The 24,236-nt window shown below is 44.4% G+C and overlaps 1 protein-coding gene across 1 annotated transcript; it reads right to left on the bottom strand.

The window, feature by feature from the left end:
• Positions 1-63: 63 nt before the first annotated feature.
• slc2a8 (solute carrier family 2 member 8) lies at positions 64-22,692 on the bottom strand. The gene is made up of 10 exons (XM_041999599.1): positions 22,368-22,692; positions 21,287-21,449; positions 14,391-14,597; positions 9,960-10,059; positions 5,225-5,436; positions 5,005-5,154; positions 4,815-4,923; positions 1,735-1,911; positions 1,515-1,660; positions 64-1,108 (listed from the first exon to the last, which is right to left on the bottom strand). The coding sequence occupies exons 1-10, from the start codon at positions 22,460-22,462 to the stop codon at positions 962-964; spliced, it is 1,506 nt and encodes a 501-aa protein (XP_041855533.1). The 5' UTR covers positions 22,463-22,692; the 3' UTR covers positions 64-961.
• Between the last annotated feature and the right edge of the window lie 1,544 nt (positions 22,693-24,236).

The raw sequence follows: 24,236 nt of genomic DNA, 5'->3' as shown, positions 1-24,236 counted from the left end.
GTCATTGGCTGACCTGGTCAGGTGCAGCTCCAAGATAACAGTGAATTATTATGAAACAGTGGATGCTTACAAAAAACATTTGTTTATTTATATAGTCAGTTCATGATGAGATTCAGCATCACAGTAAACAGTCTCTAAATCGTCCGTTTCATCAGCCTCAAATCCACAAAAAAACCAAAGAAAAAAGACTTTTTTTCCACAGGAGAAGGAAAAGAAGGAGCTCAGAGGTCAAATGCAAGTTTCAAACATTACCATTACAAGAATGCACCACAAATTATTAAAAAACATTACAAAATAATCCCAACCATACAGGTTACAGCTCACAGCCTGAACCTCTGATCATCATGTTAAAAAACTGAGTCTGTTTGGCTTCTTTTACCTGATGATGAACAACACAGCAACTCTACTGACATTTCAGGTAACGTTAGCCTCACAGCATATTTTAAGGTCATATAAGATTTTAAGGATAATGATGCAGTCAATTAGACGGATATCTCAATTTACCCAAATTATCACGTAGGCAGTGATGCTCAGAGGCTAACAATAAAAAATGAAAGTGAAAAGTCCAGACGGTGTCTTCCTGGTGAGGGTGGCACGAGATGCTGCAGGGAGAAGCTGATTCGGCACATTAAAGTTAAACTGCAGACGCTACTGAAAGAGTCAGATTAAAGTCGTGTTCGCTTCTCAGATTAAATCTGTCAAACTCAGAGGAAAACTGTCACACCAGCAGGGGGCAGTATGGAGTCACATCAGCCTGTCTTGAGTTTGATGACACTTAAAATAATCCTGAACAAATTCTGGACATAATCCTGTTCATGAAGGCAGGAATTATTACTTATTAGCTTCAGCTGGAACTGCACCAGAAAATTAGAAAATTAATAATAAAAGTGTTTAAATCAGATAGTCCCCGGAGAAGCAGTCGGTTCAGGAATACCAGCTCGTTTTCCGACATTTGGACGCTTCACGGACCCGACGTTCCTCTGAAGACGGCTTCGATCTGCTCCAGAGTCTTGCCTTTGGTTTCTGGGACAAAGATGATGGTGAAGATGACGTTAACGGTGCACATAGATGCAAACAGCCAGAAGGTCCCTGCATTGGTCAGAAGGACCTGGAAAAGGTAGAAGTTGTGTTAGTATGGAGGTCCAGTACCAGCAAAAGCAGACAAAAACAGAAATAAACAAACTGATATGACAGTAAATTAAGAAATGTTTAACTGAAAAATGACTGCTCCCCTTGAAATAATTTTTATTTATGATGTTTTAATTGTGTTTTCTGTTTTTATTTTCCAGCTGGAGGAAGGACACACTCCGCTCCGTTAAACCATGAAGTTATTAATTCATATTTTTCTATCAGCAGTTCTGGTGTTTGGCCACTAGATGGCAGTATGACTGGAAAAATCCTTCCAACAGCTGAAGCTTCAGAAACAAAAATCACTTTAAACTCCCCAGAAGAACAGTCTTGTTGAGAATAAAAAGCCAGACAAAGACAAGCAGAAGCTTCCTGCTGGAGCTCACCATCATGTTTTGGAAGAACTTGGTGACGATGAAGGCCATGCTCCAGTTGGTGAGCACCACCACGGCGCTGGCAAACCCCCTCACTTTGGAGGGGAAGACCTCGGACATGATCAGCCAGGGGATGGGACCCCAACCGATGGCGAAACCTGATGAGCAGGAGAAGTTGTGACTCGGCCTGAACGCCGAACCGTGTGTAAGACCACACCTGTGCGTGACTCACCTGAGATGAAGACGGCCATGCTGGCCAGGGCCAGCCAGGCCAGGTCAGCGTGGGGTTCTTCCCCGACCCCGGTCTGCAGCTCCAGCGTCACAGCGCTGTGCAACGTGGTGTTGTGGACTTTGGACATCAAGTAGAAGTAAACCCCAAAAGTTGTGGTGCTGATCGCCATGGCAACACCTTGAGAGAACCAAGTCAAGCAACAAAAAGAATTACGGTCTCTGATGAAGGGACTAAACAAAATGAGAGTGGAAAGTAAAAAAAAAAAAATGCAGGAATTTGATGTTTTATATCATAAACTTTATTTCATTTGTTAATTTTTTTACTTTAGGTCGGCAAGACCTTCTTACAGCATCCAGCCTCAATTCTGGAATTTAACTCTGGACTGTAGAGCTGAAGAAGGTTACCATGGTAACCTTTCCATGGTTCTATGGCTGATGATGATGATGATGGTTCTGGATGCAGGTCGGTCTGAGGGACCAGAGATCATCCAGCCCATATTAGATCATTCTGACTGGAGAGGAGAAATCTGGAAATCTTCCATCTTTCTCTGAGGAAAGAATTAATTTCTGGAACATTTTTCATCCTCAGATGAAACGAAGTTCGCTGGTTCGAGCCTCGGCTGGGGGGGAGGGTGGAACAGCGGCCGTTCTGTGTGGAGTTTTCATTTTCTCCCCATGTATGCGTGGGTTCTCCGGCTTCCTCCCACCATCCAAACATAGTCCTGCATATGAAACCAGGTCTCGGTCTAGTCCTGCATATGAACCAGGTCTCGGTCTAGTCCTGCATATGAACCCAGGTCTCGGTCTAGTCCTGCATATGAACCAGGTCTCGGTCTAGTCCTGCATATGAACCCAGGTCTCGGTCTAGTCCTGCATATGAACCAGGTCTCGGTCTAGTCCTGCATATGAACCCAGGTCTCGGTCTAGTCCTGCATATGAACCAGGTCTCGGTCTAGTCCTGCATATGAACCCAGGTCTCGGTCTAGTCCTGCATATGAACCCAGGTCTCGGTCTAGTCCTGCATATGAACCCAGGTCTCGGTCTAGTCCTGCATATGAACCCAGGAGGTCTCGGTCTAGTCCTGCATATGAACCAGGTCTCGGTCTAGTCCTGCATATGAACCCAGGTCTCGGTCTAGTCCTGCATATGAACCAGGTCTCGGTCTAGTCCTGCATATGAACCAGGTCTCGGTCTAGTCCTGCATATGAATCCAGGTCTCGGTCTAGTCCTGCATATGAACCAGGTCTCGGTCTAGTCCTGCATATGAACCAGGTCTCGGTCTAGTCCTGCATATGAACCAGGTCTCGGTCTAGTCCTGCATATGAACCCAGGTCTCGGTCTAGTCCTGCATATGAACCCAGGTCTCGGTCTAGTCCTGCATATGAACCAGGTCTCGGTCTAGTCCTGCATATGAACCAGGTCTCGGTCTAGTCCTGCATATGAAACCAGGTCTCGGTCTAGTCCTGCATATGAAACCAGGTCTCGGTCTAGTCCTGCATATGAACCCAGGTCTCGGTCTAGTCCTGCATATAAACCAGGTCTCGGTCTAGTCCTGCATATGAACCAGGTCTCGGTCTAGTCCTGCATATGAACCAGGTCTCGGTCTAGTCCTGCATATGAACCAGGTCTCGGTCTAGTCCTGCATATGAAACCAGGTCTCGGTCTAGTCCTGCATATGAACCCAGGTCTCGGTCTAGTCCTGCATATGAACCAGGTCTCGGTCTAGTCCTGCATATGAACCCAGGTCTCGGTCTAGTCCTGCATATGAACCAGGTCTCGGTCTAGTCCTGCATATGAACCAGGTCTCGGTCTAGTCCTGCATATGAACCCAGGTCTCGGTCTAGTCCTGCATATGAACCCAGGTCTCGGTCTAGTCCTGCATATGAACCCAGGTCTCGGTCTAGTCCTGCATATGAACCCAGGAGGTCTCGGTCTAGTCCTGCATATGAACCAGGTCTCGGTCTAGTCCTGCATATGAACCCAGGTCTCGGTCTAGTCCTGCATATGAACCAGGTCTCGGTCTAGTCCTGCATATGAATCCAGGTCTCGGTCTAGTCCTGCATATGAACCAGGTCTCGGTCTAGTCCTGCATATGAACCAGGTCTCGGTCTAGTCCTGCATATGAACCAGGTCTCGGTCTAGTCCTGCATATGAACCAGGTCTCGGTCTAGTCCTGCATATGAACCAGGTCTCGGTCTAGTCCTGCATATGAACCCAGGTCTCGGTCTAGTCCTGCATATGAACCCAGGTCTCGGTCTAGTCCTGCACATGAACCCAGGTCTCGGTCTAGTCCTGCACATGAACCCAGGTCTCGGTCTAGTCCTGCACATGAACCCAGGTCTCGGTCTAGTCCTGCATATGAACCCAGGTCTCGGTCTAGTCCTGCACATGAACCCAGGTCTCGGTCTAGTCCTGCACATGAACCCAGGTCTCGGTCTAGTCCTGCATATGAACCAGGTCTTGTTGGAGCAGAGGAAGTCACTGTGAGGAACTTCCTGTTTAGTGGTGAATGTTTTGCTATGAGCTTTAGCACTAAACACCATACTCTGCTAGTTCCAGCACAGTCCTGAGTCTGCTTCACCACTGCTGGGTACACACACACACACACACACACACATATACGTATAAGCTTATTAGCTTGCTAATGTGTTGCAGGTTAATATGTTAAATGTGATGTAAAATGTTTGATATTTTATTTTATTATGTCAGGCGTAGCAGTTTTAATCTGCATTAATGAGTTAGTAGAGAAGTTAAACATATCAGGAAAATAAAAGAAGAAACAAAATGATATAATTATATTATATTTTCATTTAAAATTTTATATATTTATTGACTTTTTAAATTCATATTCACATCCCCATTATTTACAATAATTTTCTTTCTCTATTTATTTCTCTAAGCATTTTTATTTCTCTGTTTTATTCATTTCTGTGCGTTTCGGCTTTATTATGCAAATGAGGGGGTTGGTCTTTAGGGTGTGTCATGCGGCAGCTCTTTTCCTATTGGTTAGTAGTAATTAATTTAATGAAATCTAATTTTCCACCTAGCTTGGTTTGGTGTGTGAGGAATAAATGAAACTACCTGAGACGATGAGAAGGACTTTCCTGCCGGCCCGGTCCATGACGAGAGCTGCTACTCCTGTAAAGACCACCTGAATCAGACCCACGATGACTGAGGCCAGGTCGCTCTCCTGAAACGCATCCAGTCTGTCAGAAACCACAGAAACCATCCAGGTGATCTGGATCCACACCTGGACCTGCAGCTGTGTTACCTTGAAGTGCGCCTGTTCGAAGATGTTCTCAGCGTAGAACATGATGGCGTTGATGCCCGTCATCTGCTGGAAGACCATCAGCATGATGCCGATCAGCAGCGGCTTGTAGACGCCGGCGTCCTTCAGATCCGACATCTGGAAGCTGGAGCCCTGATGGACAGACGGAGATGAAACGTCTCGTCGTCTCTTTGGTGGACAGAAGAGGACGTGTCCAGCTCACCTGTTCGTCGCAGGCGTCCTCGATCCGAGCGCACTCCCACTCCACGGAGGTGTCCGGCCCTCGCAGGAAGCGCAGCGCCTCCTCGGCCTCCCGCCTCTTGCCCTGCGACAGCAGGAAGCGCGGCGTCTCCGGCATGAAGCACATGCAGACCATCAGCAGCGTCGGCGGGATGGAGCAGCAGATCGCCAGCCAGCGCCAGTCCATGAACAGACCTGAGACCAGTTCAGAGAGGACCCCGCTGAAGCTGGCTTCCCATTCATTTATGTGTCTAGGACCATTCCACTAACTTTATAGGAACCTAGACCACATTAGACCAGGTCCTGATCAAAAACTACAATACTTACTCTTCAAGTCTGGAGCGAAAGATTCTCCACCGACATGCAGATTCATGAGAAGTGAGAGTTTCACAGCTGGTTCATGTTGTTTCTCGTGTGTCTGGGAGAGCTTTTTATAATCCAGTTAAATATTTGTTTTCCTGATTTTATGATGAAGAAAATGTCCTGGAAAAGTCTGAACTTTGTGCAGATTTGTACTTTCAGAAAACTAGAATAAGTACAAAAATATTACCAGTAGAAAATAAACTTAAATAAACATGTACAAGAACAGAATAAAAGCTGTAATAGATGGACTCCAGATAGCCGGACTGACACCAGTGCATGGGTAAAGTACTAGTTTAGTCATATGTAAATACTACTACTCACCACTAAGTACTTTTATTATACTTTTGGGGTTTTCTGGTTTATTTTTGGGTCATGGTTTTAAACTTTTGATCTTTTGTCTGATTTCTTCTGTTTTTCTAGCAGGTTCCGCTCCACCAGAGTGAAACTGAAATATTCTTCTCCGGGTCTCATTCCCACACCGACACGACTTCCGCCCGTTTCCAGCACGGCTTAAGGTAGCCTCGCTAGCATTCACGTGCTGCTCCATTCCCTCCAGTTTCATGTGGACCAGCAGGATTCTGGTCTAGGAGCAGCTGGTCTGTGTGCAGGCGGTCTGGAAGCAGCCGGTCTAGCAGCATCTGGTCTAGGAGCAGCCGGTCTACGTGCAGCCGTTCTAGGAGCAACAGGTCTAGGAGCAGCCAGTCTATGAGCAGCCGGTCTAGGAGCAGCCGGTCTGCGTGCAGGCGGTCTAGGAGCAGCCGGTCTAGGTGCGGCCGGTCTGCGTGCAGGCGGTCTAGGAGCAGCTGGTCTGCGTGCAGGCGGTCTAGGAGCAGCCGGTCTAGGTGCGGCCGGTCTGCGTGCAGGCGGTCTAGAAGCGGCCGGTCTGCGTGCAGGCGGTCTGCGTGCAGGCGGTCTGCGTGCGGCCGGTCTGCGTGCAGGTGGTCTAGGAGCGGCCGGTCTGCGTGCAGGCGGTCTAGGAGCAGCTGGTCTAGGTGCGGCCGGACTGCGTGCAGGCGGTCTAGGAGCGGCTGGTCTAGGTGCGGCCGGTCTGCGTGCAGGCGGTCTAGGTGCGGCCAGTCTGCGTGCAGGCGGTCTATGAGCAGCCGGTCTAGGTGCGGCCGGTCTGCGTGCAGGCGGTCTAGGAGCGGCCGGTCTGTGTGCAGGCGGTCTAGGAGCGGCCGGTCTGCGTGCAGGCGGTCTAGGAGCGGCCGGTCTGCGTGCAGGTGGTCTAGGAGCGGCCGGTCTGCATGCAGGTGTTCTGCTCCAGAGAAACTATTCCTGCTCATGGTCGCTGCGGCTCTCATGTGATTCTTCCCAAATGTTCAGACAACACCTGTTTTGCCAAAGATAACGGCGACAAAGGTCCAGAGGTTTCGGTTTCCTCTGACAGTAGATAGCTGGTCTGAATGTGCTCCACCCTGACTGGTTTTACATCTAAATGATGGACCTGTGCTGACACCAACCCTTCTACAGACTTCCTGAGTAAACTAACAAACCAAAGGAAGCAGAGGACGACGGATGGTGGAGTTAAACTGGTCCAATGTCAGTAGTTAGTTCCTCATTCCTGCTCACTGAAAAGTGGAGAGCTCACTTCCAAAGATGCTCTGTCATTAACGACAGGCATAATAAGATCTGCACAATTTCAATAAAGCTCGGAAACGTCTGGTCTTTGTGGTCAGAGGTTCCTGGAAAGGTTTTAATCTCTTTCTCTGTTTTCAAGGAAACAGCCTAAAACTTGTTTTGATGAATAAACTAATGGACAGTTTGTCGTTGCTTGTTTGTTTCCATCCATCCACCTGGTGAAGCTGGAGTCCATCTCAGCAACTAGCAGGTCCACTGGTCTGGTTGCCAGGGCCGACCCCTCCCACCCACTCTTGAAACCAGTCAACCTAACCTCCATGGTGGGAGGAAGCCGGGGCACCTGGAGAAAACCCACGGTTTAAACCCCTCCCTCCCTCAGCCGAGGCTGGAACCCAGACTGGGTTAAAATGAGAGGAAATTTCACCCGTTTACCACATTTCTCAGAGCTGTTCCGCCCTGGTGTCCAGAGATGGAGCTTATGTTGTTTCAGCGTGTCATTGTGATGACAAACATCTTCTGAAGCTAAAACAACGAGCCTCATTCATGAAGTCCTCCTAACACACGGTTTAACTTTAACCAGCTCAAGGAATGTCGGCAAAGTTCAGGATGAACACAACTTGTCTACTTTTATCTGCTCAGAACATCCATCCACTTCAGAAGGCCGACGCAGTACTAGAAGGTGGACCCGATGTAGAGGACGACCCGGTACTAGAAGGTGGACCCGATGAAGAGGACGACGCGGTACTAGAAGGTAAACCTGATGAAGAGGACGACCCGGTACTAGAAGGTGGACCCGATGAAGAGGACGACCCGGTACTAGAAGGTTGATCCGATGAAGAGGACGACCCGGTACTAGAAGGTGGACCCGATGAAGAGGACGACCCGGTACTAGAAGGTGGACCCGATGTAGAGGACGACCCGGTACTAGAAGGTGGACCCGATGAAGAGGACGACGCGGTACTAGAAGGTTGACCCGATGAAGCTGACGACGCGGTACTAGAAGGTAAACCTGATGAAGAGGACGACCCGGTACTAGAAGGTGGACCCGATGAAGAGGACGACCCGGTACTAGAAGGTTGATCCGATGAAGAGGACGACCCGGTACTAGAAGGTGGACCCGATGAAGAGGACGACCCGGTACTAGAAGGTGGACCCGATGAAGAGGACGACGCGGTACTAGAAGGTTGACCCGACGAAGCTGACGACGCGGTACTAGAAGGTAAACCTGATGAAGAGGACGACCCGGTACTAGAAGGTTGACCTGATGAAGAGGACGACCCGGTACTAGAAGGTGGACCCGATGAAGAGGACGACGCGGTACTAGAAGGTTGACCCGATGAAGCTGACGACGCGGTACTAGAAGGTAAACCTGATGAAGAGGACGACCCGGTACTAGAAGGTTGACCTGATGAAGAGGACGACCCGGTACTAGAAGGTGGACCCGATGAAGAGGACGACCCGGTACTAGAAGGTTGATCCGATGAAGAGGACGACCCGGTACTAGAAGGTGGACCCGATGAAGAGGACGACCCGGTACTAGAAGGTGGTCCTGATGAAGAGGACGACCCGGTACTAGAAGGCGGACCCGATGAAGAGGACGACCCGGTACTAGAAGGTGGACCCGATGAAGAGGACGACCCGGTACTAGAAGGTGGACCCGATGAAGAGGACGACCCGGTACTAGAAGGTGGACCCGATGAAGAGGACGACCCGGTACTAGAAGGTGGTCCCGATGAAGAGGACGACCCGGTACTAGAAGGTGGTCCCGATGAGGAGGACGACCCGGTACTAGAAGGTGGACCCGATGAAGAGGACGACCCGGTACTAGAAGGTGGACCCGATGAAGAGGACGACCCGGTACTAGAAGGTGGACCCGATGAAGAGGACGACCCGGTACTAGAAGGTGGACCCGATGAAGAGGACGACCCGGTACTAGAAGGTGGACCCGATGAAGAGGACGACCCGGTACTAGAAGGTGGTCCCGATGAAGAGGACGACCCGGTACTAGAAGGTGGACCCGATGAGGAGGACGACCCGGTACTAGAAGGTGGACCCGATGAGGAGGACGACCCGGTACTAGAAGGTGGTCCTGATGAAGAGGACGACCCGGTACTAGAAGGTGGTCCTGATGAAGGTCAGAATACTGGGGTAAAGAACTAATCCTGCTCCATAATAATTATTCTATCATTAAATAAAAAGTTTTATTAACTAAGCACATTTCTGGGTGGCCACAGGTACCTGAACCATCCCAGCTGCTTCCTCTTTCCGTGCAGAAAAGTTCAGGCCTCAGGTGAGGTCAGGTCAGGTGAGGGTGGGGATGTAGAGAGAGAGCATCACCTGACGGCTCGCATCACCAAGAGGAGCCCCTGAAACATCATCTTTCATGTGTTAGCTCTTTTTATAACCTCATATTATTCCATGGTGACGAGTCTGAGCGCAGCATCTGGGCTCTGAGCAGCAGGGAAACCAGAGGAACACGAGACAACCCGCCCACAGCAGTTAGGAAAGCATGAAAGGCACGCGGCTAACCAGATTAGCCAGAAGCAGCGCGGGCTGCTGGCCAGGAGGCAGGAATGGGATCGTATCTGAGGAGAATCGGGTCAGCTGATGGCCAGAAGCTCCGCTCTTCTTCAGGAGAATTGATTTCCAGCTTCAAAGCAACTTCAGGTAAAAGCCTTCATCCCAGACGCTGCAGGGCGCCGCTTCATGATTGACAGCTCATCAGCCTGCAGTCACACATCAACAAACCAGTTTCAGGATGTCATAAAACCAACCTGCAAGGTAAACTCCCATGATGCCGAGCACCACCATGAGCTGCACGCAGGAGCCCAGCGTCCCCCGGACCTTCTCGTGAGCCGTCTCCGAAATATACAGCTGAGGAAAAAACAGAAGCATCACTGGAGGATCAGCTGATTATTGATTAGACTGATCCACACTCCAGTTCTGAAGGAACATATTCACCTAATGTTCATATCTGAGAAGCAGAAACAAGATTAATGACATGATTCATTGATTATCCCTTTCACTGATTATCTGGAGGATGAACTTATTCTGACTTAAATTACTGATCCAGAAAATACAGAGTGGAGATTAAAAATTCATTTAATGTTTCTGCAAGTTTGAAAAGATTTAAAACACGATACTTTTCTAATAAACACATACATTAAAAGTGACAAATTAGGCTGACAGCTGAATTTCTTCATATTAAACACACAAAGTCTCGTTTCCAACCTTGAGTTTATGGTGTTATAAGGCTGGGTATCACACTAACTTCCTGACTCCATATCACTTCATTTCCATGTAGTTATGTTTCAAATGTTTTTCTTGAATTTTAAAACATTCCTTAGATAACTATTTTACATGACCATCAATATCAGATATCTGGGAGTAATTCGATTACTGTAATAATCTGATCCAACACAGCTACATGCACTCCTGAAATACCATATTCTAAAGATGGTTGTCTACATTTACCAGTCCATAATCGGATTTATTTTGGAGTACATACATGTAGTTGATGTCACTTCCTGTTATTTTCAAAGCAGTTGGTGTTTGTTGAACATGGCAGAGCCTGCGGTCTTAGCGTTAGCTGCTAATATGGGAGCTCACAATCTTAGTGTTAGCTGCTAATGTGTGAGCCCATGGTCTTAGCTTTAGCTGCTAATATGGGATCTCAAGATCTTAGCTTTAGCTTCTAATGTAAGAGCCTGCAGTCTTAGCATTAGCTGCTAATGTGGAAGCTCACAATCTTAGCGTTAGCTGCTAATGTGCGAGCCCATGATCTTAGATTTAGCTGCTAATGTGGGAGCTCAAGATCTTAGCTTTAGCTTCTAATGTGAGAGCCTGCAGTCTTAGCATTAGCTGCTACTGTGGGAGCTCACAATCTTAGCTTTAGCTGCTAATGTGGGAGCTCACAATCTTAGCGTTAGCTTCTAATGTGAGAGCCCATGGTCTTAGCGTTAGCTTCTAATGTGAGAGCCCATGGTCTTAGTGTTAGCTGCTAATGTGAAGTCTCATGAATTTAGCGTTAGCTGCTAATGTGAGAGCTCACAATCTTAGTGTTAGCTGCTAATATGAGAGCCCATGGTCTTAGCGTTAGCTGCTAATGTGAGAGCCCATGGTCTTAGCGTTAGCTTCTAATGTGAGAGCCCATGGTCTTTGCATTAGCTGCTAATGTGAGAGCCCATGGTCTTAGCTTTAGCTGCTAATGTGAGAGCCCATGGTCTTAGCGTTAGCTGTTAATGTGAGAGCCCATGGTCTTAGCTTTAGCTGCTAATGTGAGAGCTCATGAATTTAGCATTAGCTGCTAATGTGAGAGCTCACGATCTTAGTGTTAGCTTCTAATGTGAGAGCCCATGGTCTTAGCGTTAGCTGCTAATGTGAGAGCTCATGGTCTTAGCGTTAGCTGCTAATGTGAGAGCCCATGGTCTTAGCGTTAGCTGCTAATGTGAGAGCCCATGGTCTTAGTGTTAGCTGCTAATGTGAGAGCTCATGAATTTAGCGTTAGCTGCTAATGTGAGAGCTCACGATCTTAGTGTTAGCTTCTAATGTGAGAGCCCATGGTCTTAGCGTTAGCTGCTAATGTGAGAGCCCATGGTCTTAGCGTTAGCTTCTAATGTGAGAGCCCATGGTCTTAGCGTTAGCTTCTAATGTGAGAGCCCATGGTCTTAGCGTTAGCTGTTAATGTGAGAGCCCATGGTCTTAGCGTTAGCTGTTAATGTGAGAGCCCATGGTCTTAGTGTTAGCTGCTAAAGTGAGAGCTCATGAATTTAGCATTAGCTGCTAATGTGAGAGCTCACGATCTTAGTGTTAGCTTCTAATGTGAGAGCCCATGGTCTTAGCGTTAGCTTCTAATGTGAGAGCTCATGGTCTTAGCGTTAGCTGCTAATGTGAGAGCCCATGGTCTTAGCGTTAGCTGCTAATGTGAGAGCCCATGGTCTTAGTGTTAGCTGCTAATGTGAGAGCTCATGAATTTAGCGTTAGCTGCTAATGTGAGAGCCCATGGTCTTAGCGTTAGCTGCTAATGTGAGAGCCCATGGTCTTAGTGTTAGCTGCTAATGTGAGAGCCCATGGTCTTAGTGTTAGCTGCTAATGTGAGAGCTCACGAATTTAGCGTTACCTGCTAATGTGAGAGCTCACGATCTTAGTGTTAGCTTCTAATGTGAGAGCCCATGGTCTTAGCGTTAGCTGCTAATGTGAGAGCCCATGGTCTTAGTGTTAGCTGCTAATGTGAGAGCTCACGAATTTAGCGTTACCTGCTAATGTGAGAGCTCACGATCTTAGCGTTAGCTTCTAATGTGAGAGCCCATGGTCTTAGCGTTAGCTTCTAATGTGAGAGCCCATGGTCTTAGTGTTAGCTGCTAATGTGAAGTCTCATGAATTTAGCGTTAGCTGCTAATGTGAGAGCTCACAATCTTAGTGTTAGCTGCTAATATGAGAGCCCATGGTCTTAGCTTTAGCTGCTAATGTGAGAGCCCATGGTCTTAGCGTTAGCTTCTAATGTGAGAGCCCATGGTCTTTGCGTTAGCTGCTAATGTGAGAGCCCATGGTCTTAGCTTTAGCTCCTAATGTGAGAGCCCATGGTCTTAGCGTTAGCTGTTAATGTGAGAGCCCATGGTCTTAGCTTTAGCTGCTAATGTGAGAGCTCATGAATTTAGCATTAGCTGCTAACGTGAGAGCTCACGATCTTAGTGTTAGCTTCTAATGTGAGAGCCCATGGTCTTAGCGTTAGCTTCTAATGTGAGAGCCCATGGTCTTAGCGTTAGCTGTTAATGTGAGAGCCCATGGTCTTAGTGTTAGCTGCTAAAGTGAGAGCTCATGAATTTAGCATTAGCTGCTAATGTGAGAGCTCACGATCTTAGTGTTAGCTTCTAATGTGAGAGCCCATGGTCTTAGCGTTAGCTGCTAATGTGAGAGCTCATGGTCTTAGCGTTAGCTGCTAATGTGAGAGCCCATGGTCTTAGCGTTAGCTGCTAATGTGAGAGCCCATGGTCTTAGTGTTAGCTGCTAATGTGAGAGCTCATGAATTTAGCGTTAGCTGCTAATGTGAGAGCTCACGATCTTAGTGTTAGCTTCTAATGTGAGAGCCCATGGTCTTAGCGTTAGCTGCTAATGTGAGAGCCCATGGTCTTAGTGTTAGCTGCTAAAGTGAGAGCTCATGAATTTAGCATTAGCTGCTAATGTGAGAGCTCACGATCTTAGTGTTAGCTTCTAATGTGAGAGCCCATGGTCTTAGCGTTAGCTGCTAATGTGAGAGCCCATGGTCTTAGCTTTAGCTGCTAATGTGAGAGCCCATGGTCTTAGCGTTAGCTGCTAATGTGAGAGCCCATGGTCTTAGCTTTAGCTGCTAATGTGAGAGCCCATGGTCTTAGCTTTAGCTGCTAATGTGAGAGCCCATGGTCTTAGCTTTAGCTGCTAATGTGAGAGCTCATGAATTTAGCGTTAGCTGCTAATGTGAGAGCTCACGATCTTAGTGTTAGCTTCTAATGTGAGAGCCCATGGTCTTCGCGTTAGCTGCTAATGTGAGAGCTCACGATCTTAGTGTTAGCTTCTAATGTGAGAGCCAATGGTCTTAGCGTTAGCTGCTAATGTGAGAGCCCATGGTCTTAGCGTTAGCTGCTAATGTGAGAGGTAAAGAGCTGCTGAATCATTCACAGGTGAATGTAATTTAATGGTGAAAGGTGCTGAGATCTCGCTGAGCACCAAGAAGTCATGCCAGAGTAGGGTTACTGTCGCCACCAGACAACAAACACAAAAAAAATTGCTTTCTGAATTTTATGAATGGATATTGGATTAATTTTAGTAGATCTCTTTAACCCAGCGTTAAGATTTTACTCGTCCTGTCGTCTTTAACTTTTTATTTTACTGTGCAGCACTTTGTTCTGCATTATTCGTTTATAAGTACTATATTAATAAAGTAGTATGGTATTTGGGGTATTTCCTGGAAGTATTTCAGTTTTTTTCCTCATCTCCATTCTAAACTTAGAGAATTCCTTTAAACAAGTTTGACTGCCGAACATCCGACTTGGTCCTCTGCTCAGAGATCTGATGAGTACGTTTCTGTCAATCAGCTGGTCCCCATCAGCTGATCGTGTCTGAAGCGCCGCAGATGTTTTTAAACATTTTTCTGTTGAGGCTGCAGGAAATCAAGGTGTTCACAAAAAAAAGAGATGTTTCTTTAGATAAAAGAGGCAGGAAGGTCTTACCGGGACCACCAACGACGTGACTCCACTGGCGAGGCCGGTCAGCACTCTGCCGATGTACAGCATCCACACGTTCTGCGCGGCGATGATGATGGTGAAACCGAAGACGAAGGGCAGCGAACAGAACATCAGGCTGAGCTTCCTGCCAATCTTCTCCACCATCCAACCGCCCAACAGCCCCCCCACCGCCGCTCCCACCGTCACTATGGACTGAACACCAGACAACACTAGATTATGGAAAAATAAGAGTTGGACGTTGCTGAGTCCATTTGTCTGGTCTGATCATGGTGACGGTTTCTCCTGCAGCGCTGCATCATCAATCTGCTCACAACATTCTGCTCTGGACAAGCAGAAAGGCCAAATATTCTCCATCTAGCACATGAAATGCTCACAGGTGAGGGTGCCAGGATAGGGTATAAAAGCCACATCCACCAAAGACTTCATCTGTCCAACCAGGGTGAGTCATGACTCATCACTTTAGTCCAAACTCCATCAGAGAATCATCAATACATTCAACGAACACACCGTGACAGATTATATAGAACGGGTAACCGGCAACCGGCAAAAAAGTTGTTTCACAGGTAAGAAGAAAAAACGGAAATAAAACTTTCTGGGCATATGGAGACATGTCGTTAATGGGGGATGGTCATGAGCGAGACTAAGATTTTTATGGGGGGCAGGGGGAAATGAAATGAAAGATTTGAGATACTGTTTTCATATTTAAATTTTTTTAAATTAATATCAATTCAACCAAAAAGTAAATGAAAATAAATTAGTTTTAATTATATTTCTAAAACAGTGTGCTGTTTTGGGGTATTTATTTATACAAAAGACTGCACAGATGTTTTCATCTAAAACTTCTCACAATGTAAACAATTTTTTTCACTTTGTTTTTTACACTTTGTCAATAAATAGATTGAAATTTCTTTAAATGAGTGAAACCACTGTTGGGTGCCTGTGTGTCCCCAGTTCATCCTAAACAATCTGTCATGGACAAACTTATTCATGATCCTCTAAAGGAGTTTGGACCAAAGTGGTTAGCCACCCCCCATCCTGGTTGGAGAAACTATACCTTTGGTAGACGCTGCTTTTATACCCAGTCCTGACACCCTCACCTGTCACCAGTTAAGGCCCCTTTATGCTGGGCGTAGAAGATGGATAGAGTCGTTTGTCTTCTGCGTCGGTTACGTACATAATTTAGTCTGTTTTCAGGGAGCTTAGCTATCCGTCGCTTGACGCAGAAGACGGAGCAATACCAAGTAGAAATTGAGGGGGCAGTGCTGAGCAGAACAGCTGACATGTGACCATCGCAAGAAACAAACCAGAGAAGAAGAAGGGGATCAGGAAGGGAACAAAAAGCAGAAGAAGAATAAAGATGAGAATAACAACTGCAGACGCTACATGAGCTTTTGAATAAAGACTATATGTGAGTGGTCAGAGTGAGCTGGGTAGTTAGAAACAACTCCATAGCGACACATTACCGCCGCTAAACGGTGTCTGAAACTGACGTCGGGATTGTCACAGGACTGAACGCTAAGCTCAGCACTGCCCCCTAGTGGTATGGAAAGCCGTTTTATTCAAAATTAAATAAATAGAAAAATAACTAAATTATTGAATATATATATATATATATATATATATATATATATATATAAATAAGTAAATATATATATAAATAAATAAATATATATATATAAATAAGTAAATATATATATAAATATATATATATATATGCATTAATTTATTTAATTGGGATCATGAGGACACTTTTATTTTGGAGTAATTTTTGGGAGCAACATATAGTGCAGCACCACATTGTGCTGCGCCTATTTCGTGCTTCTGTTTTATTTCGGATCCTTATATTCAAACTAGAAAAAGCTGTTATTAGCATAACAGCATGTGTGAATGCTGTCATGCTGAATGATTAGACTGAAATGCTTAAAGATGGCTGAAGAAGGTTGAAAAAGGCTGAAATGTCTTTGTTGAAGAAGTATTTATTAAGCTGAAGTGAAAAGTTGAAGGATTTAAAGCTGAAACTGGAGTGGGGCGGCAGTGGCTCAGGCGGTAGAGCAGGTCGTCCAATGATCGGAAGGTCGGCGGTTCGATTCCCGCTCCCGCAGTCATCTGTCGTTGTGTCCTTGGGCAAGACACTTAACCCTCCTTGCCTCCAGTGTTGGCATCGCTGGTGTATGAATGTGTGGATGAATGGTCGGTGATGGTCGGAGAGGCCGTAGGTATGGAAAGCCGTTTTATTCAAAATTAAATAAATAGAAAAATAACTAAATTATTGAATATATATATATATATATATATATATAAATAAGTAAATATATATATAAATAAATATATAAAAATAAATATATATATATATATATATATATATATATATATATATATATATATATATATGCATTAATTTATTTAATTGGGATCATGAGGACACTTTTATTTTGGAGTAATTTTTGGGAGCAACATATAGTGCAGCACCACATTGTGCTGCGCCTATTTCGTGCTTCTGTTTTATTTCGGATCCTTATATTCAAATTAAGGGGCGGGGCTTCTAGACGTGGGCTGAATGTAGTAGGGGCAGAGCAGAGTGCCTGTAGACAGAGAGTGGCGCCATCTCCGTTCACTGCAATGGTTCAGTTTTTTCACAGCAATGGCGGCGTATGGAGCCCCTCAAAATTTCCCGGTAGTTAGCAAAAGCTAAGCGACGGTCAATGTATTTCAATGGAACAGATTGTCGGAGCTACACTTCTTCAAGGTAAGATGTTTTAATAGTCATATTTCCATATCAGTTGTGCATCGAAATCAACTTGACAGGAGTAATTAAATATGTTGACAGATTGTCCCCGTCTAGATTAATATATTTAGAGATTATAAACCGATAAAAGTTTATGCTAGCACACTGATAGCAGCAGATGCCACAGGCTGATGAATGTAAATTCTGTTCGTCAATATAAATTGATCCAACGCCGTTGATAGCGAGGTTAATGTGTAGGGAGAGCGATTGTAGTTACATTTTTATTTAATTTTAATGTATTTATAAGGCTGTGGAATAATGGACAAAGATATGAAAATGAATACACAGTATTAGATAGCACAATACTCTTAGTATATATGTTTACAATCTTTGCAACTATAAAACCTGTTAAATGTAACAAACATGTTAACCTTAAGAACTTAACAAAATATACAAATACAAAATAAGTGGCTGATTGTACTTGAGTGCATTTGCTGCACTAGACAGCACTCAGTGTGCAGGATGAGAGCAGAGAAGCAGAGAGATGCTTAAGGGAAGTATATCACTCTTCCCTCGTGCAGCATTGTCCTGAAGAACTTTCAGCAGTTCTGGGGTTGCCTGACGTTAACTGGGATACTGTTCTTCTTCACCTTCCTGGTTTGGCCACTTTTAAGTGTTTCCTGTCTTTTTTTTCTATATTCTGCAACCTCAACCATATAAATCTCCCTGTGATGTGTTCTCTGTGTTTAATTTAAAAATATTAAACTTCCCAATGATATGGTCTTTGAAAATGTGTAAATGCTTTGTTTTAATATGATTACCTCACATATTTTTTTGTTTTCACAGTCCCTGATGGTGGTCAGATGTATCCTGCTGACTTTGGCCATCCATATTTTCCTTCTGTCCCTGTCTTTGGGGAAGCCATACATACGCACGCCTTTCTCTGAGCAATTGGAGCATCCCCATGCAGCACAGCATACCATGGTGAAGACTGTATTCAAGGATAGCAGAGAAAAGAAATGGCTAGACATGCTGATCTAGTCGAGTTTTATTGTAAAGGAATTCTTTTAGGTATTAAATGCATTTGGAAAACAAAGGGTGTTTGTCTGATTTATTATGTATATGTAGGGAGTAAGTCTTGGGATAGTTAACAAATAGTGATAGAAAGCCATGTATTTTCCATGAATTGAACTCAAAATTTTATTTATTTGCCATGGATTTTCTGTAAGAACACATTATATTGTGAGTCCAGACTTGTGTAGTTATCAGTCTGCCTCAGTCAAAATAAGTCTTAAGACTTAAAAGCAATTCACACAAGTAGATACTAATAAGTAAGAATAGATAACCCATTTATTTGAAATGAATTGGGATCTAAATTTTATTTATTGGATATAGATTTCCTGTAAGAACAGTTATCATTATGCTGTGAGCCTAGATTTATTGTGTAGTCACTTGGTAAATCATTGTCTTCACCTGTTGGTATGCCTCAGTCTGAAAGATAAAGTTAAAAAAACAGGAAATATTATGATTTACATGCTGTTGATGTCATACAGGTTTAGTAAACTTAACATGATTCATATCAATGAACACAACTATAAAAATATTGCAAAGCAAAGCCTTGATTGATCATTATTTACCGATTATCGTACTTTTCTTATTATTTTGTATTGGCCGCCAAGCACTTCCTGGAACTTTTGGAGGCTACATGGACCACGTGATCGGCAAGCGTTTTGAGCTTCCGGTGGCGCCACTCTCTCTCTTCAATTCATGGAAAATACATGGCTTTCTATCACTATTTGTTAACTATCCCAAGACTTACTCCCTACATATACATAATAAATCAGACAAACACCCTTTGTTTTCCAAATGCATTTAATACCTAAAAGAATTCCTTTACAATAAAACTCGACTAGATCAGCATGTCTAGCCATTTCTTTTCTCTGCTATCCTTGAATACAGTCTTCACCATGGTATGCTGTGCTGCATGGGGATGCTCCAATTGCTCAGAGAAAGGCGTGCGTATGTATGGCTTCCCCAAAGACAGGGACAGAAGGAAAATATGGACGGCCAAAGTCAGCAGGATACATTTGACCACCATCAGGGACTGTAAAAACAAAAAAATATGTGAGGTAATCATATTAAAACAATGCATTTACACATTTTCAAAGACCATATCATTGGGAAGTTTATTTTTAAATTAAACACAGAGAACACATCACAGGGAGATTTATATGGTTGAGGTTGCAGAATGTAGAAAAAAAAGACAGGAAACACTTAAAAGTGGCCAAACCAGGAAGGTGAAGAAGAACAGTATCCCAGTTAACGTCAGACAACCCCAGAACAGCTGAAAGTTCTTCAGGACAATGCTGCACGAGGGAAGAGTGATATACTTCCCTTAAGCATCTCTCTGCTTCTCTGCTCTCATCCTGCACACTGAGTGCTGAGTGCTGTCTAGTGCAGCAAATGCACTCAAGTACAATCAGCCACTTATTTTGTATATGTATATTTTGTTAAGTTCTTAAGGTTAACATGTTTGTTACATTTAACAGGTTTTATAGTTGCAAATATTGTAAACATATATACTAAGAGTATTGTGCTATCTAATACTGTGTATTCATTTTCATATCTTTGTCCATTATTCCACAGCCTTATAAATACATTAAAATTAAATAAAAATGTAACTACAATCGCTCTCCCTACACATTAACCTCGCTATCAACGGCGTTGGATCAATTTATATTGACGAACAGAATTTACATTCATCAGCCTGTGGCATCTGCTGCTATCAGTGTGCTAGCATAAACTTTTATCGGTTTATAATCTCTAAATATATTAATCTAGACGGTGACAATCCGTCAACATATTTAATTACTCCTGTCAAGTTGATTTCGATGCACAACTGATATGGAAATATGACTATTAAAACATCTTACCTTGAAGAAGTGTAGCTCCGACAATCTGTTCCATTGAAATACATTGACCGTCGCTTAGCTTTTGCTAACTTCCGGGAACTTTTGAGGGGCTCCATACGCCGCCATTGCTGTGAAAAAACTGAACCATTGCAGTGAACGGAGATGGCGCCACTCTCTCTCTAGAGGCACTCTGCTCTGCCCCTACTACATTCAGCCCACGTCTAGAAGCCCCGCCCCTTAATTTGAATATAAGGATCCGAAATAAAACAGAAGCACGAAATAGGCGCAGCACAATGTGGTGCTGCACTATATGTTGCTCCCAAAAATTACTCCAAAATAAAAGTGTCCTCATGATCCCAATTAAATAAATTAATGTATATATATATATATATATATATATATATATATATATATATATATATATATACACATATATAAATATATATGTATATATATATATATATACATATATATATATATATATATATATATATATATATATATATTATTGAATATATATATATATATATACACATATATAAATATATATGTATATATATATATATATACATATATATATATATATATATATATATATATATATATATATATATATATATATATATTCAATAATTTAGTTATTTTTCTATTTATTTAATTTTGAATAAAACGGCTTTCCATATAGTGGAGGAACTGACTTAACCACCATGGCAACATAGAAAATGTATGGAAACATGAGGACGTCGCTGTTCACGAGCAGGCTGGAGAACCTCCTGCTGGTTGCAGAACCTTCCAGAACCATCTTACTGGATATTCTAGGGAGGTTTCTGAGTCTAGAACAACTTTCACCGAGTGTGTTGCTGCAGCTGATTCTACGTTTAAACACGGTGAATTTCATCAGTGAAGATGCTGAAATTGTTACTTTAGACCCGTTTGTTGAATAAAGGTTTGAACAAATTAAAAAATTGCAGATTTAATTTTAGAGAATTTCCCGCATCTCACAGAAGAGACATGTTTCTGTTCTGTGTGACATTAAATCCTCCACAGTGGAACGTCTCAGACCGGGACCAGAGTCCAAACTCTGAATGTTTTTTCCAAAAGTTCAAAGGTCACGTTTGTTTTTCTTCCTGCGGTTTTGACCTCCAACACGTTTCTGGACATCATGTGAAGACATTAAAACTGCTGATGAACTCTAAAAATCCTCCCTGAGGCATGTGATTGTTATCATGGCCGCCACCACATACCCCGAACCAGGACGCCTGGACGTCGTCCAGCCTCAGCCGAGGGTCGGCGTCCCGGGTGAGCTCGGGGATGGCCGGGGAGCTGTATCCCAGCACGAAGCCGAAGCTCAAGGGACCCAGAACGGAGGCAAACGTCGCCAGGAACAGCTTCCCGTTCTTCACTTTGCTGAGAAGAGAAACAACAGATCAAGAATTTTCTTTCTGTTCATGAAAACAGATTCACACAAACACCCACATCTGGGTCAGGACCAGAGTCGGTCCAGTCCTGGTTCAGGTCTTTGGTGGATTCAGATGCTGGTCATCTGCTGTAGATGGTTTTTAGTCCTGACTGTTCTTCTGTCCTCCGCGTGTCCAGTTTCTGCCTCCATGCTGAGATTTTTATTATTTTCTGCCTGAATCCCCTGGTCACAGTTAAATTAGTCTGGAACTGGTCCGGTACCAGGACTGGACTGAAACTGGTCTGGAACTGGTCCGGTACCAGGACTGGACTGGAACTAGTCTGGAACTGGTCTCGTATCAGGACTGGGCTGGAACTAGTCTGGAACTGGTCTGGTACCAGGACTGGACTGGAAGTGGTCTGGAACTGGTCTCGTACCAGGAATGGACTGGAGCTGGTCTGGAACTGGTCTCGTACCAGGACTGGACTGGAACTAGTCTGGAACTGGTCCGGTACCAGGACTGGACTGGAAGTGGTCTGGAAGTGGTCTGGAACTGGTCTCGTACCAGGAATGGACTGGAGCTGGTCTGGAACTGGTCTCGTACCAGGAATGGACTGGAGCTGGTCTGGAACTGGTCTCGTACCAGGACTGGACTGGAGCTGGTCTGGAACTGGTCTCGTACCAGGACTGGACTGGAGCTGGTCTGGAACTGGTCTCGTACCAGGACTGGACTGGAGCTGGTCTGGAACTGGTCTCGTACCAGTTCTGGAACTGATGGAAACTTGGAGAACTAAGGACGTTATGCAGCTTAAACATGAGGAAGTTAGAAGTTAGTGTCTGGACGGGTTCAGAGTTCTAGAAAGAACCGCGACCTTAAGTCTGTGTGAGTTAAACCTGTAGTAACGCGCGTGGACGTGCGGGACTACCTCAGGTACGCGTCCTGCTCGGACATGAGTCCGGACGGGTTCGTGTCTCCGCTCTCCGCCTCCAGCAGTCTCCTTCTCTCGCCCTGGATGTCCATGTCGGCAGCTCGTGCTCCTCCAGGTCTTCCTCACCTTCTCCTCTCCCGAGTCACGCGGATCAGCTGTCAGGCGGTGAGAACAAAGACGTCACGCGGGTCAGGAAAATAAAAGCCAACAAACAGCAGAGATCATGAGGACGTTCAGAGCCGCAGAACCGGTCTGCGGGACCTTCGTTTCATCCACCGGCTGCTAAACCTGCTCCGTCAACATTCCAATCAGCTGATCTCAATGTACACGTCACTTCCGGGCTGTGTGTTTTTTTTCAGAATAAAATGGTCAGACGTCAGAGAAAAAACGAAGCAATAAACAAAGAAACAAGCAAAACAAAAACGTCGAAATGATCAAGATTATTTAAAAAAGAAAAATTAAAGATCCGTTTCTTGTCTTGAATTAATGAAATTTTTTAGTTGTTCTACTTTTCTGTTTCAGTAAATTTATTCTTTCACTTTGTTCTGATTATTGATGTTGTTTTTGTTCTGGATCAATGACTTTTCCTAATAAGATCATAAGAAAGAAAGAAAGAAAGAAAGAAAGAAAGAAAGAAAGAAAGAAAGAAAGAAAAAAGAAAGAAAGAAAGAAAGAAAGAAAGAAAGAAAGAAAGAGGACATTTACAGCTGATGTTAGAAATGACTGCCTGGTTATCAGCTGTGCTGGATTTGGTAGATGAGTTCATGTGTGTTTTCTAACATGGTGGGGTCGGGAGGTCAGAAGGCCGAAGTCTCAGTACAGGTCGAACAACCTGAGGGGTATTACACGAAACCAGAATAAAGAAATCCAGGATAATTAAAGCCCAGCTTGACCTAGCTTGCGCGGCCTATCCTGGCTTAATTGGTTGCACGTTTGCTGAGCCAGGATGAGAAGGTGCGGCTAGGTTAAGCCAGGTGAAGATAGTTGGGATAAGTGCGTGTGCACGGCATACTGAAGCAGACCTCGCGATCGCTCACAGAATCACCGATGGGGAAATGGATAAAAGTCGCGCGTCCTACGTCACGGCCGCTGAACAACAGCTCCTGACGGAGTTCTCTGACGAAGTTAAGGATATTATAAGGAAAAAAGGCAAAACCAATGCCATAAGTAAAGAACGCGAGAGAGCCTGGCAGACAATAGCCGACCGGCTCAATGCGTAAGTAGTCAAAAACTGTACAATTAATAAACAGTGCTCCACTGGAACTGTCATAATTAGGCTACAATTAAAGGATTACTTTTCAAATCCACTAACTGTTGTATACTTTAAGAGTGACAAGCAGGTGCATGTTACTCAGGAAATGTAGAGTATGATTAGGTGCAAACAATTATCCACAATGTGTCATTTAATCTATTTTCCTCATGTAACGTTTTTATCTATTTTATCTTTCTGTCCTTCATAAAGGACAAACCTGTCTGGCCATAAAAGGACCTGGCAGCAAGAAAAAATTAAATATAAGAACATTTTGCAGGCTGGTAAGTGACTCCAAAGTAGATAACCGTGAACAAATGAGGTGAATAGATGAGGTGTCTGCTGACATGTTCAATGTCTGTATGATTGTAGCAGTTAAAAAAAGGCCTATAGAACTGGCACAGGGGGCGGCCCACCAAGCCAGGATGTGACTCCAGCAGAGGAACTGGCCTCCATTTAAATAAAGGGAGGCCAGTGATGGAGGGGATCCAGGGAGGGACAATAACTGACTCTGTCCCAGCCACAGAAACTGTCCGCTTCATACAAGGTACACAAAGTACTGCAATTCTACTGCACATGGAACACAATCAAATATAATATAGTGTCTGACTTTGGAT

The sequence above is a fragment of the Melanotaenia boesemani genome, chromosome 11 (assembly GCF_017639745.1).
Source record: "Melanotaenia boesemani isolate fMelBoe1 chromosome 11, fMelBoe1.pri, whole genome shotgun sequence".
NCBI classification, from domain to species: domain Eukaryota; kingdom Metazoa; phylum Chordata; class Actinopteri; order Atheriniformes; family Melanotaeniidae; genus Melanotaenia; species Melanotaenia boesemani.
This window is presented reverse-complemented; position numbering and strand designations above follow the sequence as displayed.